General features: G+C 41.6%; 1 protein-coding gene across 1 annotated transcript in view; it reads left to right on the top strand.

Moving 5' to 3' along the window:
* The first annotated feature begins 3,062 nt into the window (after positions 1-3,062).
* Positions 3,063-13,128, top strand: part of LOC124777407 (esterase E4-like) — a 41,146-nt gene continuing 31,080 nt past the window's right edge. The window contains exon 1 of the mRNA XM_047252802.1: positions 3,063-3,456. Coding sequence (XP_047108758.1) covers positions 3,232-3,456 — 225 coding nt within the window. The 5' untranslated portion in view covers positions 3,063-3,231. The remainder of the gene's footprint in view (positions 3,457-13,128) is intronic.

The raw sequence follows: 13,128 nt of genomic DNA, 5'->3' as shown, positions 1-13,128 counted from the left end.
GTGATTGTATCATTTACACAATTTTTTGGAAAATGTTTCGTACATTTTTCATTGTCCATGCACGGTGCCGTAATGTTTATAGCAGCGCATGGACCATGGATCATGTTAGTGGTAACAATAGCACCGCATGGACCATGGGTCATGTTAGCGGTAACAATCTTGATCGATATTCTGCTCCAGAACCTTCTGCTGAGATAATTTTATCAATTACTTCAGACTGTATTTTGTCGACCAACCAAATCAAAATATGCGCGTGTGGCAATCCTCGTTTTTGCCATTCAGCAGAATACAGCTAGCAACGTGTTTTGCCAAATACAGAGGAACGTATAATCAAGTACATTCACGATTTTAACCTTTGTCTGAAGACACGTACAGTGATATCGTGCCGATCTATTGCAGTCTGACCTGGCAATAACGTAATTTTTATTTCATCCCATTTTGGATTACACGTAAATGTAATGAACAAAACCGGTCGTCCGTACGCGCCCACGAAAGTCATAGCGTCTTGAATATATTCTTGCATATGACGTGGGCTACCAGTATATGATGATGGAAGAATATGTGAAGTACCGATGTCGTTGATATTAGTTATTCGATCTACGTTACCAACAACAACATCACGCAAATGAATGTATTCCTCAGCTCGAAGTTTCGCTTGATTATACCTGATGTATCGCAATCGCTCACTTTCAATTTTCGCATACATATCAACGATATATTGATGAAACAGCTGGCGGCGTCGGAGAATATTATTGTCTTCATTGGCACGAATCATCAACCGATATGCGTAGAAGTTCATTGCGCTCACTTTCATGCTGGTTTCTGCACCTGCAAAGTAAAAATATAATTAAGACAAAAAGAAATTAATTGTGCATAAAAATAAAATATTAGGTAATGACATGTGTAGATTGTAACTTTTGCTGGATTTCTTTGTTTGATATTTAAATGATATCCATCTTCTCCTTCTCAAAATATCAATGGATATTGCAAAGCATCGTAATAGCGATGACTGTCTTCAATCGTATGCACTGTGTTATCTCTGCGTTGGATTCGTAGATCTCGACGTTCAAACGCGTCGCCAACCATAACAACTGCAACTTCATTAATGGCCCGTACAATAAATATATCGGCCTGCGTGCTGCACAGGTGGTACTTTGTCTGCTTTGATGACGATCGTATAGTTGTCGTTTTGCAGTCTGTTTGAAACAGTATTGAACAACTGGACCAATTGGTTGTGATTCTGTAAAAACGTTTCTAAAATACCGACAATTTCTCGCTCCTCCATCTGCTCGGTACAGTTGTACTGGCAGCGTGCGTTTATTTGCTGCTCCTCATCACCCAAGAAGTAGATTGCAGAAATTTTGAATCGGTATCAGGCATCGGCATTAAAGAACCAATTTGACGATACACTTGGCCCTGAATCTTAAACGTTGATTGAAAATTGCGACCATCCTCATTCTGAACGATTTTTCTTGCTCCAAATGATGCCATTTGAAAGCACGAATTGAATTTGCGAACTTTACGCAAAAACAATTTAGATTGAGATGTAGCTCCAGCCAATAGTGTTTTCAATGGTTCTGGCGGCGAATTCTGTGGTGGCAATACAACTTTGCCAGACGCGCAGCAGAAACCGGCCGATTCACCTTTGTACTTGAGTGCACGACAGTGCTGGCATTGTTTGTTCATAGCACCGATGACAATTTGTGTATGTGACGAATAGTCGATGTCCGACTCATATTCAAACGCAAGGCGAAGAAGTGATGCTTGTGTCAATGCGCGATACACTTGCAAACATTGTTGTTCACGTGTTCTGAATGTGTCGGTGACTCGTTGACGGGCCAGTCTTTGTCTCAATGCATTAGCTCGAAGGCGTTCGTTGCGTTGCTCTTGACTTTCATTAGCACGTCTGATTGCAGACTGGTTTCTTAAATTTTCATTGTCCGTCAGTTGATCTTCTGCCGGTCTAATTTACCAAATGGTTCTGGACTAATTTTGAATTCCGAGTCAATCGACCAATATTTCCTCCTCGTCCACGAAGACGTGGCATTGTTTTATGTACGTAACTTTTATGTGAATATAATACGCTTAATATTCACTGAAATGCGACACCTGAAATATCAAAAGACACCGTACAAAAAAATTAAAATGTCGAAAAATAAACGAAATCCTAAGCACGTAACTTATATCTGAATATAATACGCTCAATATTGCACACAAAAATGCAACGCCACCTACCGTGCTGATTTAAGAATGTAAATTTTCCAGGCCCCCACTTGAATGGAAACACAAAAATTCATTCAAGTCGATCCAGCCGTTAGGCTGCAGTATAGATAAATAACCTAGATACCGACTGCAGCGCCATGTGCCGGGCTGATTTGTGAATCTAAGCCCTCCAGGGCGCCACCCAAACGCATACAAAAAATTCATTACAATCGGTCCAGCCCTTTAGGAGGAGTTCAGTGACATACATACGTACAGTAGAATTATATATATAAAGATGTATATCGTAATCGTGCACAGAGAATTATAGTTTATGTTTTTTAATAGAAGATCGATGTTCTGTTTGTATCATTAACTGAAATAACTGTAACTGGTGAAAAGGGCTTCGCCTGAAAGTAGTAAAAAAAAAAAAAAAAAAAAAAAATCATACAGCATCGTCAGTAGGCGAAGATTATTTACACTGCGGGATAAAGCTTATCCAGCATTTGTAGCATGACTGTGGATACTCAGTATGCAACTAAACTAAAGAATACGCTTAAAAAATGCCAAAAAATAGTAAATAATGTGACGCGTTAGAGTTTAGGATTCTGACGTCTTCTACATCTACTCTGCGTGCGTTTGAGCAAGCACACTTGTTTGCGAATGTGTGTGGTGGGCGCGCGCGCGCAAGAGGAAGGGAGGGGGGGGGGAGAGAGAGAGAGAGAGAGAGAGAGAGAGAGAGAGAATCTAATAGATAGGCCAACTCTGATTGCAGAGACCAATCAGTAGCCGTATTTGGTGTTTTTCAGATAACCTCTTGAGAAGCCAGTGTCGCAGAGGTGTTCCTGTGTGACGGTACCGGAAAGTTACGGGCTGGCAAGGGGAGTCCCACTCTCTGTGTGTGTGTGTGTGCGTGGAGCAGGTTTGGCCAAGTGCGCGCTGCCTTCCCAGAAGCAGCCAGTTGGCATGCGTGCTGCGGCTGCTGCTACATAAGCGACTCCTTCCTGCTCTTGCCGCCAGTTCTCTCCAGACATGAGCAGAGGAGTGCTGGCGGTTCTGTTTTGCGCCGTGGCGCTCACCGCAGCCGGCAGGGGCAGGACAAAGGGGGCGTCCACGTTAGCGTCGGAATTTCCCGAGGTGCAGACGCCGCTGGGGCGCCTGAGGGGAAGCGTGCTGCAGTCCCTGGATGGGCGAACGATATACTCCTTCCGAGGAGTGCGTTACGCGCAGCCTCCGACTGGGGATCTACGATTCAAGGTACGCCAGTAGCTGAGCTCAGGTGGTGATGGTATAAACTTAATAAAAATAATCGATTTAGTTGGTTGCTGCACAACAATCGATACATTTGAACATTTGACTGCTGGAAAACAATCGACTCATTCGCTGTGTATTTCACGTATCGATGTTGAATTATTTAGTCATTCTTTCGAGTAAAACTCGTGTATGAGAAGAACTGAATGAAAACAGCGGATTCAGTTGTTTGTGGTTTGAACTTGGCATATTCAGTTCTAAGCGGAAACAATTGATTGTTTAACAAGGGGACTTCGCGGCAATCGGATTTTTGTAATTTTTTATATGTATAGAATTGTAGGTGAAATTCACAGCTCAGATATCAATCACTAAAGCAGTTCGATGCGACTGTCAAAAATTCTCGATAAAATCGACATCGATTTTCTCCGACTTTAATTCACTAAAGGTAGGCCAATTTTTGGTGGGTGTAGTGGTTCTATTAGTAGCACACGAGACTAGTAATCGCTGGCTTAAATGTTGCTATGGTCATTATTCTTTCTCATTTTCTTTCCATTCGAATAACTACGGCATTTAAATAAAAAAATTCATCAAATATACAATACTTAACACATACCATTTTTATGAAAAATGCATGCGTCCTTATTTCTAATTACACACAGCTCACGAAACCCAGTTTTCATTGTAAATATGAATTCTTAATTACCAATCTTTTTATAAAAGATTGTTAATAATATAATATATATATAGGTAGTGTCTGTAAAGGACACAATTTTGACCCAGCAGGTGCTAAGAATTAAGACACAAAGAAATTACAGACACTGGTTGCGAGTGGGCATTGATTTAAATCAATGGGGAGGGTTGAAAATTTGAGCCAGACGGGGATTCGAACCAAGACCAAGGTCTTCTGCTTACTAGGCAGATGCACAACCACTGTATCATCGGACACAGTGGTCAGGGCAACTGCAACCCTAGCACACCACCCACACCCCCCAGACACAAATTCTAAACAGATTCACACACTACAAATGTAATGCCCCTTTCCTTCAGTACTTGCGGAATTTCATCAATTCCCATTAGAGTTTGAGCCTGGTGCACATCCGCAGTGAAGAGATTATTGTCCGACCAAAATCATCACAGCAAACTTGAACATTGTTGCACAGTTACTATTTTTAAAATAGTTTTACGTTTTCGTCTTCTTCACACTCAAAATATCTTTGTATAACTGACAATTAGTTTTGTTAGGAGCACCAGTGCAGACTTTCCACAGAAGAAGCAAGTGGAAATGTATTTAGGCCTACTTCTTCGATGCTATGTGTGTTTCGTAAAAAATGACACAAAGTCCTTGAAACCTTTGAAGGTAGTAAGTATAGGGTACTTGAGGATGGACATAGTTTGTGGATGCTGTGGTGAGATGCTCCTCATTTAGTTCGACAAAATGTACTCTGATTGATGGGCTACTACGCGCAGCTGGCATAAGCATGGAGTGTGAACTAGCTGCAGAGTAGTCAGGCAGAGGGCTAAAAACTTTTGGGGCTGAGGGATACCAGCAGAGGCACATAACTCGCAGAAACGAGGTAGTGTCATGATGGCAGTACACTGTTTTCACCACTGCTTACACCTGTGGCAGGGAGGCTAGCATCGCAGGGTACTGTGGTGGCTGATGGAGGCATTTGAAAACAACTCAACTTTTGTTTGATCTTCAGTGAGAGTGTTGTTAGCAGACAGTAACTGTGGCAGCCCATACTACACAATTGGCTGACATCTCGGAGATGACATGGCATTCGATGGGAGAAGGTGCACTGGGGTTGGAGAAGTGGGCCTTGGAATGGTTGCTGCGACAACAGAGTACTGGACCCAGGGAACATTGGCTGAAGGCACGTGGCTCAGATGCAGATGTGACAGATGGCTCAGATGAGAACATGTGAGAGCAACCCTGAAAAATCTGCAGACAGGTTGGCTGTGGGTGGGCCAGCTGCAGGCTGTCTGTCTGTGAGCCAGTGGGTGTGTGGGTGTGCCAGGGTGGGGGAGGTTGAAGGGACTGGTAGATGTGCAAGTTGCAGAGGATCCAATTGTGTATGTGCTGAATGGTGACCGTGCATGGTCCCTGGGGCGCACAAGTCCCAAGATAGTTCAGGGTAATCACCTTCTACAAGATTTCTTTACTGTTCAGTGAAATATTGGCAATTTCATTTTATTTCCAATTGGTCTTTGCCAAATATGTTTCCCATTCGTTTTCTTCTGGAACAAAGTGGTACAAACAAATTATGTTGGTTGCTCTTCTAAGCAAGTTCTACTAATGTGTGATCTCTGTCATTGCTTTCCGCCATTCCCACTGAAGAATTATTCTTTAGCTTATGCCCTACTTCTGTATTAAAAAAATCTCCCACCAGCATCTTGTAATATCACTTTGTCATTTACCAGTTTCTGTAGCTGCTCATAAGGTATTCTACCTCCTCATCATTGTATGAGCACATTGATACTTAGCCACCATGTGACATCTTTCCCTTATTTTTAAAACAAGTTTTGCTGTTCTGTTTGAGATTCTTTAAACATAAGTGAAATTATTTTTAATTTTCTTATTTATTACAAAGCCTTTGCTTGGATTTCCTCTCTGTTGTTTCTCTGTAATAAAAAATCATTTGTTGGTTCTATTTATTCATTATTTTTTGCCTAACTTCTGATAAATGTACTATAGGCCTATTCTGTTTGACATTGACTCCTCTTCCAACTCCACTAGCCTGTGTTCGAATCCTTTTCTGCAATTATTATTTATTATCACACGATGACTGGAGAAAATGCTAAACAACTATTTACAACAAATATATGTGGTAGAGCACTTGCCGACGAAAGTCAAAGGTCTTGAGTTCGAGTCTCAGTCTGGCACAAAGTATTAATTTGCCAGAATGTTTCAGCATAGGTTCATGCAATCTAAATTTGTAATGGGTTTATAGCCCAAAATTTGTAATGGGTTCATAGCCCTAAGCCCAGCTTTAAAATTCAATCAGCAGCTTCTGCAAATAAACAGTGAAAGTCTTACACTGTCCCTCTGAATGCTCTGAAGGAACATTCAAATGTTATGTGATGTATTGTTTGCTGCTCTTCACTGCTGTCACATTTCCATAACCATTGGTGCAGCAATGCTTCATGTATGCTGTGGTCAGTTCTGATCCTATTCATTATGCACCAGTTTCATTGGGGCAGATGAAAACCTGCTGATTGCTCCCTGGGAGTTTCAATATGTTGGTGATGCTTCAAGGAAGTTTCCTTCTATCACTGATTATTCCAGGCATCTCATCATCATCATCATCATTTAAGACTGATTATGCCTTTCAGCATTCAGCCTGAAGCATAGCCCCCTTATAAAATTCCTCCATGATCCCCTATTCAGTGCTAACATTGGTGCCTCTTCTGATGTTAAGCCTATTACTTCAAAATCATTCTTAACCAAATCTAGATACCTTCTCCTTGGTCTACCCCGACTCCTCCTACCCTCTACTGCTGAACCCATGAGTCTCTTGGGTAACCTTGCTTTTCCCATGCGTGTAACATAACCCCACCATCTAAGCCTGTTCGCCCTGACTGCTACATCTATAGAGTTCATTCTTAGTTTTTCGTTGATTTCCTCATTGTGAACACCCTCCTGCCATTGTTCCCATCTACTAGTACCTGCAATCATCCTAGCTACTTTCATATCCTTAACCTCAACCCAGCTTTCGCTCCCATACAACAAAGTTGGTCGAAAGATTGAACGGTGCACAGATAACTTAGTCTTGGTACTGACTTCCTTCTTGCAGAAGAGAGTAGATCGTAGCTGAGGGCTCACTGTATTAGCTTTGCTACACCTTGCTTCTAGTTCTTTCACTATGTTGCCATGCTGTGAGAATATGCATCCTAAGTACTTGAAACCGTCCACCTGTTCTAACGCTGTTCCTCTTATTTGGGACTTAATCCGTTTATATCTCTTTCCCACTGACATTGCTTTCGTTTTGGAGATGCTAATCTTCATACCATAGTCCTTACATTTCTGATCTAGCTCTGAAATATTACTTTGCAAACTTTCAATTGAATCTGCCATCACAAGTAAGTCATCCGCATATGCGAGACTGCTTATTTTGTGTTCACATATCTTAATGTCACCCAGCCAGTCTATTGTTTCAACATATGATCCATAAATAATATGAACAACAGTGGAGACAGGTTGCAGCCTTGTATTACCCCTGAGACTATTCTGAACCATGAACTCAATTTACCATTAACTCTAACTGCTGCCTGACTATCCATGTAAAGACCTATAATTGCTTGCCAAAGATTGCCTCCTATTCCATAATCTCGTAGAACAGACAATAACTTTCTCCTAGGAACCCGGTCATATGCCTTTTATAGATCTATAAAGCATAAATACAATTCCCTGTTCCACTCGTAACACTTCTCCATTATTTGCTGTAAGCTAAAGATCTGGTCCTGACAACATCTGAGAGGCCTAAACCCACACTGATTTCCATCCAATTGGTCCTCAACTAATACTCACCCTTGCCTTTCACCGTGTCTGGCCATCCTGATTTAGGTTTTCCGTGATTTCCCTAAATCGTTCCTGGCAAATGCCGGGATGGTTCCTTTCAAAGGGCACGGCCGACTTCCTTCCCTGTCCTTCCCTAATCCGATGAGACCGATGACCTCGCTGTCTGGTCTCCTTCCTCACAAACAACCAATCTTTCCTTTCAACAATACCTGAGAAGATTTTACCCACAACACTGATTAAAGAGATACCTCTGTAGTTGTTACAATCTTTTCCGTTTCCATGTTTACAGATTGGTGTGATTACTGTTTTCGTCCAGTCTGATGGAACGTGTCCCGACTCCCACGCCACTTCAATTATCCTGTGTAGCCATTTAAGACCTGACATTCAACTGTATTTGATGAGTTTCGACTTAATTTCATCCAACCCAGCCACTTTATTGCACTGCAATCTATTGACCATTTTCTCCACTTCCTCAAATGTGATCCTATTTCCATCATCATTCCTATCCCATTGTACATCCAAATCTGAAACATTACTAATCGTATTTTCACCTACATTGAGCAACTCTTCAAAATATTCCCTCCATCTGCCCAAGGCATCAACAGGATTCACCAGCAGTTTTCCTGACCTGTCTAAAATACTTGTCATTACCTTCTTACCTCCCTTTCGAAGACTGCTAATTACACTCCAGAATGGTTTGCCAGCAGCTTGACCCAAAGTCTCCATCCTGTTTCCAAAGTCTTCCCAAGATTTCTTCTTGGATGTTGCAAATGTCTGTTTGGCTTTGTTTCTTTCATCAACATAACTTTCTCTGTCTACCTGAGTTCTAGTATGTAGCCATTTTTGATACGCCTTCTTTTTCCTTTTACAGGCTGCCTTGACTGTGTCATTCCACCAAGCTGTTTGCTTCATCCTACCTTTACACATTACTGTTCCAAGACATTCTTTAGCCACTTCTAGTTCTGTGTCCCTGTACCTTGTCCATTCCTTTTCCAATGGCTGTAATTGACTACATTCAACTAACTGGTACCTTTCTGAGATCACTGTTATGTACTTGTGCCTGATTTCCTTATCCTGAAGTTTCTCCACTCTTATCCTCCTACATATGGACCTGACCTCCTGCACTTTCGGCCTCACAATACCAATTTCACTGCAGATTAAATAGTAATCAGTGTCATCAAAGAATACACGTGTGTCCCTCACAGCCTTCCTGAATTCCTGATCTGTTATTATATAGTCAATGACAAATCTAGTTCCCCTGTTCTTATGTTTAAAAAAGGAGTTTGTGATTTCTAAGCCCATACTGGCACAGAAATCCAAGAGTTGTTTCCCGTTCCTGTTGGCCTCCATATCCTCTCCAAATTTACCCATAACCTTTTCATACTGCTCTGTTTGATTTCCAATCCTGGGATTAAAATCACCCATGAGCAGAACACTGTCCTTGTCTTTTACTCTAACAACGACATCACTGAGTGTGTCATAAAAACTATCCATCTTATCTTGATCTGTCCCTTCACAATGCGAATATACTGACACAATCCTAATTTTCTTGCTAGACACTGTCAAATCTATCCACATCAGTTGTTCGTTTATGTACCTTATTGAAACTATGCTGGGTTCCATTTCTTTCCTGATGTAAAGACCTACACCCCATTGTGCTATTCCTGCTTTGACTCCTGACAGGTAGACCTTGTATTCTCCCACTTCCTCTTCTTTCTCACCCCTTACCCGAATTTCACTAACAGCTAAAACGTCCAACCCGATCTTACTTGCAGCCTCTGCCAGCTCTACCTTCTTCCGAGAGTAGCCCTCATTGATATTATTAGCTCCCCATCCCGTTACCATTCGTTTGCCGAGTCGTATCTTAGGAGTCCCTGGTTTGTCAATTAGAGGTGGGACTCCGTCACCTCCAAAGGTCCGAGGCATTTTGCTCTGATTGTTGCCAGCATCATATTTTAAGTACCAGGGAAGCAGGTTGTTAGCCTTACTTGCCCTGGGTCCCATTGAGTTTTACCCATAACGGTTGAGGGACTAACCAGTGGATTTGGTAGTATTTGCCGTCAGGCATCTTGCAAGTTGAAATGTCTGTCCTACAAGCTGATTGCTGTGCACCCCAATAGTTTTATAGACTTCAGTCATTGGGTTTCTGACAATGAAAGTTCTGATGAACTGGTAATTCTAGGTTGTTTTTTATTCTTATCCACATGTTCAGCATTGATGGCTGTCTTCTTATGACTGGTTGTGGAATATTACCAAGAATTGGTCACCAGTATGTGTTTGTGGGACAAGTACACCCTGTGATGTGGTGCATTGCTTGTGTCTTACTATTTCCTGGGAGCACTGTTTAGCCAGATGAAACAGCAGTATTCTGGAACTTAGTATGAAAGAGCTAAGGCTGATGATCTGAGGACAGTTTCACTGTCACCCCGGGTGATTCACGTTAAGTTCTGGAATGTATTATTCTGAGTTTTGATTTCATAGTCCTGAGATGAATTTTGTATGTCAAAGACATGTGTAGGATCATATCTAGATATTTTGGAGTGTTGAAATATTGAAGAGTCTTGTAAGGTACTCATGCTGTGGTGTGAGGGAAATCATTTCCATTGGAGAGACTGTTCAGAGCAAGTTATTTTTAAAGTATTCACCCAATGAACCATGGACCTTGCCGTTGGTGGGGAGGCTTGCGTGCCTCAGCGATACAGATAGCCGTACCGTAGGTGCAACCACAACGGAGGGGTATCTGTTGAGAGGCCAGGCAAACGTGTGGTTCCTGAAGAGGGGCAGCAGCCTTTTCAGTAGTTGCAGGGGCAACAGTCTGGATGATTGACTGATCTGGCCTTGTAACACTAACCAAAACAGCCTTGCTGTGCTGGTACTGCGAACGGTTTAAAGCAAAGGGAAACTACAGCCGTAATGTTTGCAGAGGGCATGCTGCTTTACTGTATGGTTAGTGATGATGGCATCCTCTTGCGTAAAATATTCCGGAGGTAAAATAGTCCCCCATTCGGATCTCCGGGCGGGGACTACTCAAGAGGACGTTGTTATCAGGAGAAAGAAAACTGGCGTTCTACGGATTGGAGCGTGGAATGTCAGATCCCTTAATTGGGCAGGTACGTTACAAAATTTAAAAAGGGAAATGGATAGGTTAAAGATAGATATAGTGGGAATTAGTGAAGTTCGGTGGCAGGAGGAACAAGACTTTTGGTCAGGTGAATACAGGGTTATAAATACAAAGTCAAATAGGGGTAATGTAGGAGTAGGTTTAATAATGAATAAAAAAATAGGAATGCGAGTAAGCTACTACAAACAGCATAGTGAACGCATTATTGTGGCCAAGATAGACACGAAGCCCACGCCTACTACAGTAGTACAAGTTTATATGCCAACTAGCTCTGCAGATGACGAAGAAATTGAAGAAATGTATGATGAAATAAAAGAAATTATTCAGATAGTGAAGGGAGATGAAAATTTAATAGTCATGGGTGACTGGAATTCGGTAGTAGGAAAAGAGAGAGAAGGAAACGTAGTAGGTGAATATGGGTTGGGCGTAAGAAATGAAAGAGGAAGCCGCCTGATAGAATCTTGCACAGAGCATGACTTAATCATAGCTAACATTTGGTTCAAGAATCATAAAAGAAGGTCGTATACATGGAAAAAGCCTGGAGATACTGACAGATTTCAGATAGATTATATAATGGTAAGACAGAGATTTAGGAACCAGGTTTTAAATTGTAAAACATTTCCAGGGGCAGATGTGGACTCTGACCACAATCTATTGGTTATGAACTGTAGATTAAAACTGAAGAAACTGCAAAAAGGTGGGAATTTAAGGAGATGGGATCTGGATAAACTGACTAAACCAGAGGTTGTACAGAGTTTCAGGGAGAGTGTAAGGGGGAACAAATGGCAGGAATGGGGGAAAGAAATACAGTAGAAGAACAATGGGTAGCTTTGAGGGATGAAGTAGTGAAGGCAGCAGAGGATCAAGTAGGTAAAAAGATGAGGGCTAGTAGAAATCTTTGGGCAACAGAAGATGTATTGAATTTAATTGATGAAAGGAGAAAATATAAAAATGCAGTAAATGAAGCAGGCAAAAAGGAATACAAACGTCTCAAAAATGAGATCGACAGGAAGTGCAAAATGGCTAAGCAGGGATGGCTAGAGGATAAATGTAAGGATGTAGAGGCTTATCTCACTAGGGGTAAGATAGATACTGCCTACAGGAAAATTAAAGAGACCTTTGGAGAAAAGAGAACCACTTGTATGAATATTAAGAGCTCAGATGGAAACCCAGTTCTTAGCAAAGAAGGGAAAGCAGAAAGGTGGAAGGAGTATATAGAGGGTCTATACAAGGGCGATGTACTTGAGGACAATATTATGGAAATGGAAGAGGATGTAGATGAAGATGAAATGGGAGATATGATACTGCGTGAAGAGTCTGACAGAGCACTGAAAGACCTGAGTCGAAACTAGGCCCCGGGAGTAGACAACATTCCATTAGAACTACTGACGGCCTTGGGAGAGCCAGTCCTGACAAAACTCTACCATCTGGTGAGCAAGATGTATGAAACAGGCGAAATACCGTCAGACTTCAAGAAGAATATAATAATTCAAAACCCAAAGAAAGCAGGTGTTGACACATGTGAAAATTACCGAACTATCAGTTTAATAAGTCACGGCTGCAAAATACTAACGCGAATTCTTTACAGACGAATAGAAAAACTAGTAGAAGCCGACCTAGGGGAAGATCAGTTTGGATTCCATAGAAATATTGGAATACGTGAGGCAATACTGACCCTAAGACTTATCTTAGAAGCTAGATTAAGGAAAGGCAAACCTATGTTTCTAGCATTTGTAGACTTAGAGAAAGCTTTTGACAATGTTGACTGGAATACTCTCTTTCAAATTCTGAAGGTGGCAGGCGTAAAATATAGGGAGTGAAAGGCTATTTACAATTTGTATAGAAACCAAACGGCAGTTATAAGAGTTGAGGGGCATGAAAGGGAAGCAGTGGTTAGGAAGGGAGTGAGACAGGGTTATAGCCTCTCCCCGATGTTATTCAATCTGTATATTGAGCAAGCAGTGAAGGAAACAAAAGAAAAATTCGGAGTAGGTATTAAAATCCATGGAGAAGAAATTGTAATTCTGTCAGAGACAGC

Source organism: Schistocerca piceifrons, chromosome 2 (genome assembly GCF_021461385.2).
Source record: "Schistocerca piceifrons isolate TAMUIC-IGC-003096 chromosome 2, iqSchPice1.1, whole genome shotgun sequence".
NCBI classification, from domain to species: Eukaryota; Metazoa; Arthropoda; class Insecta; order Orthoptera; family Acrididae; genus Schistocerca; species Schistocerca piceifrons.
The sequence above is the reverse complement of the archived record's forward strand: the minus strand, read 5'-3'. Positions and strand labels throughout refer to the sequence as shown.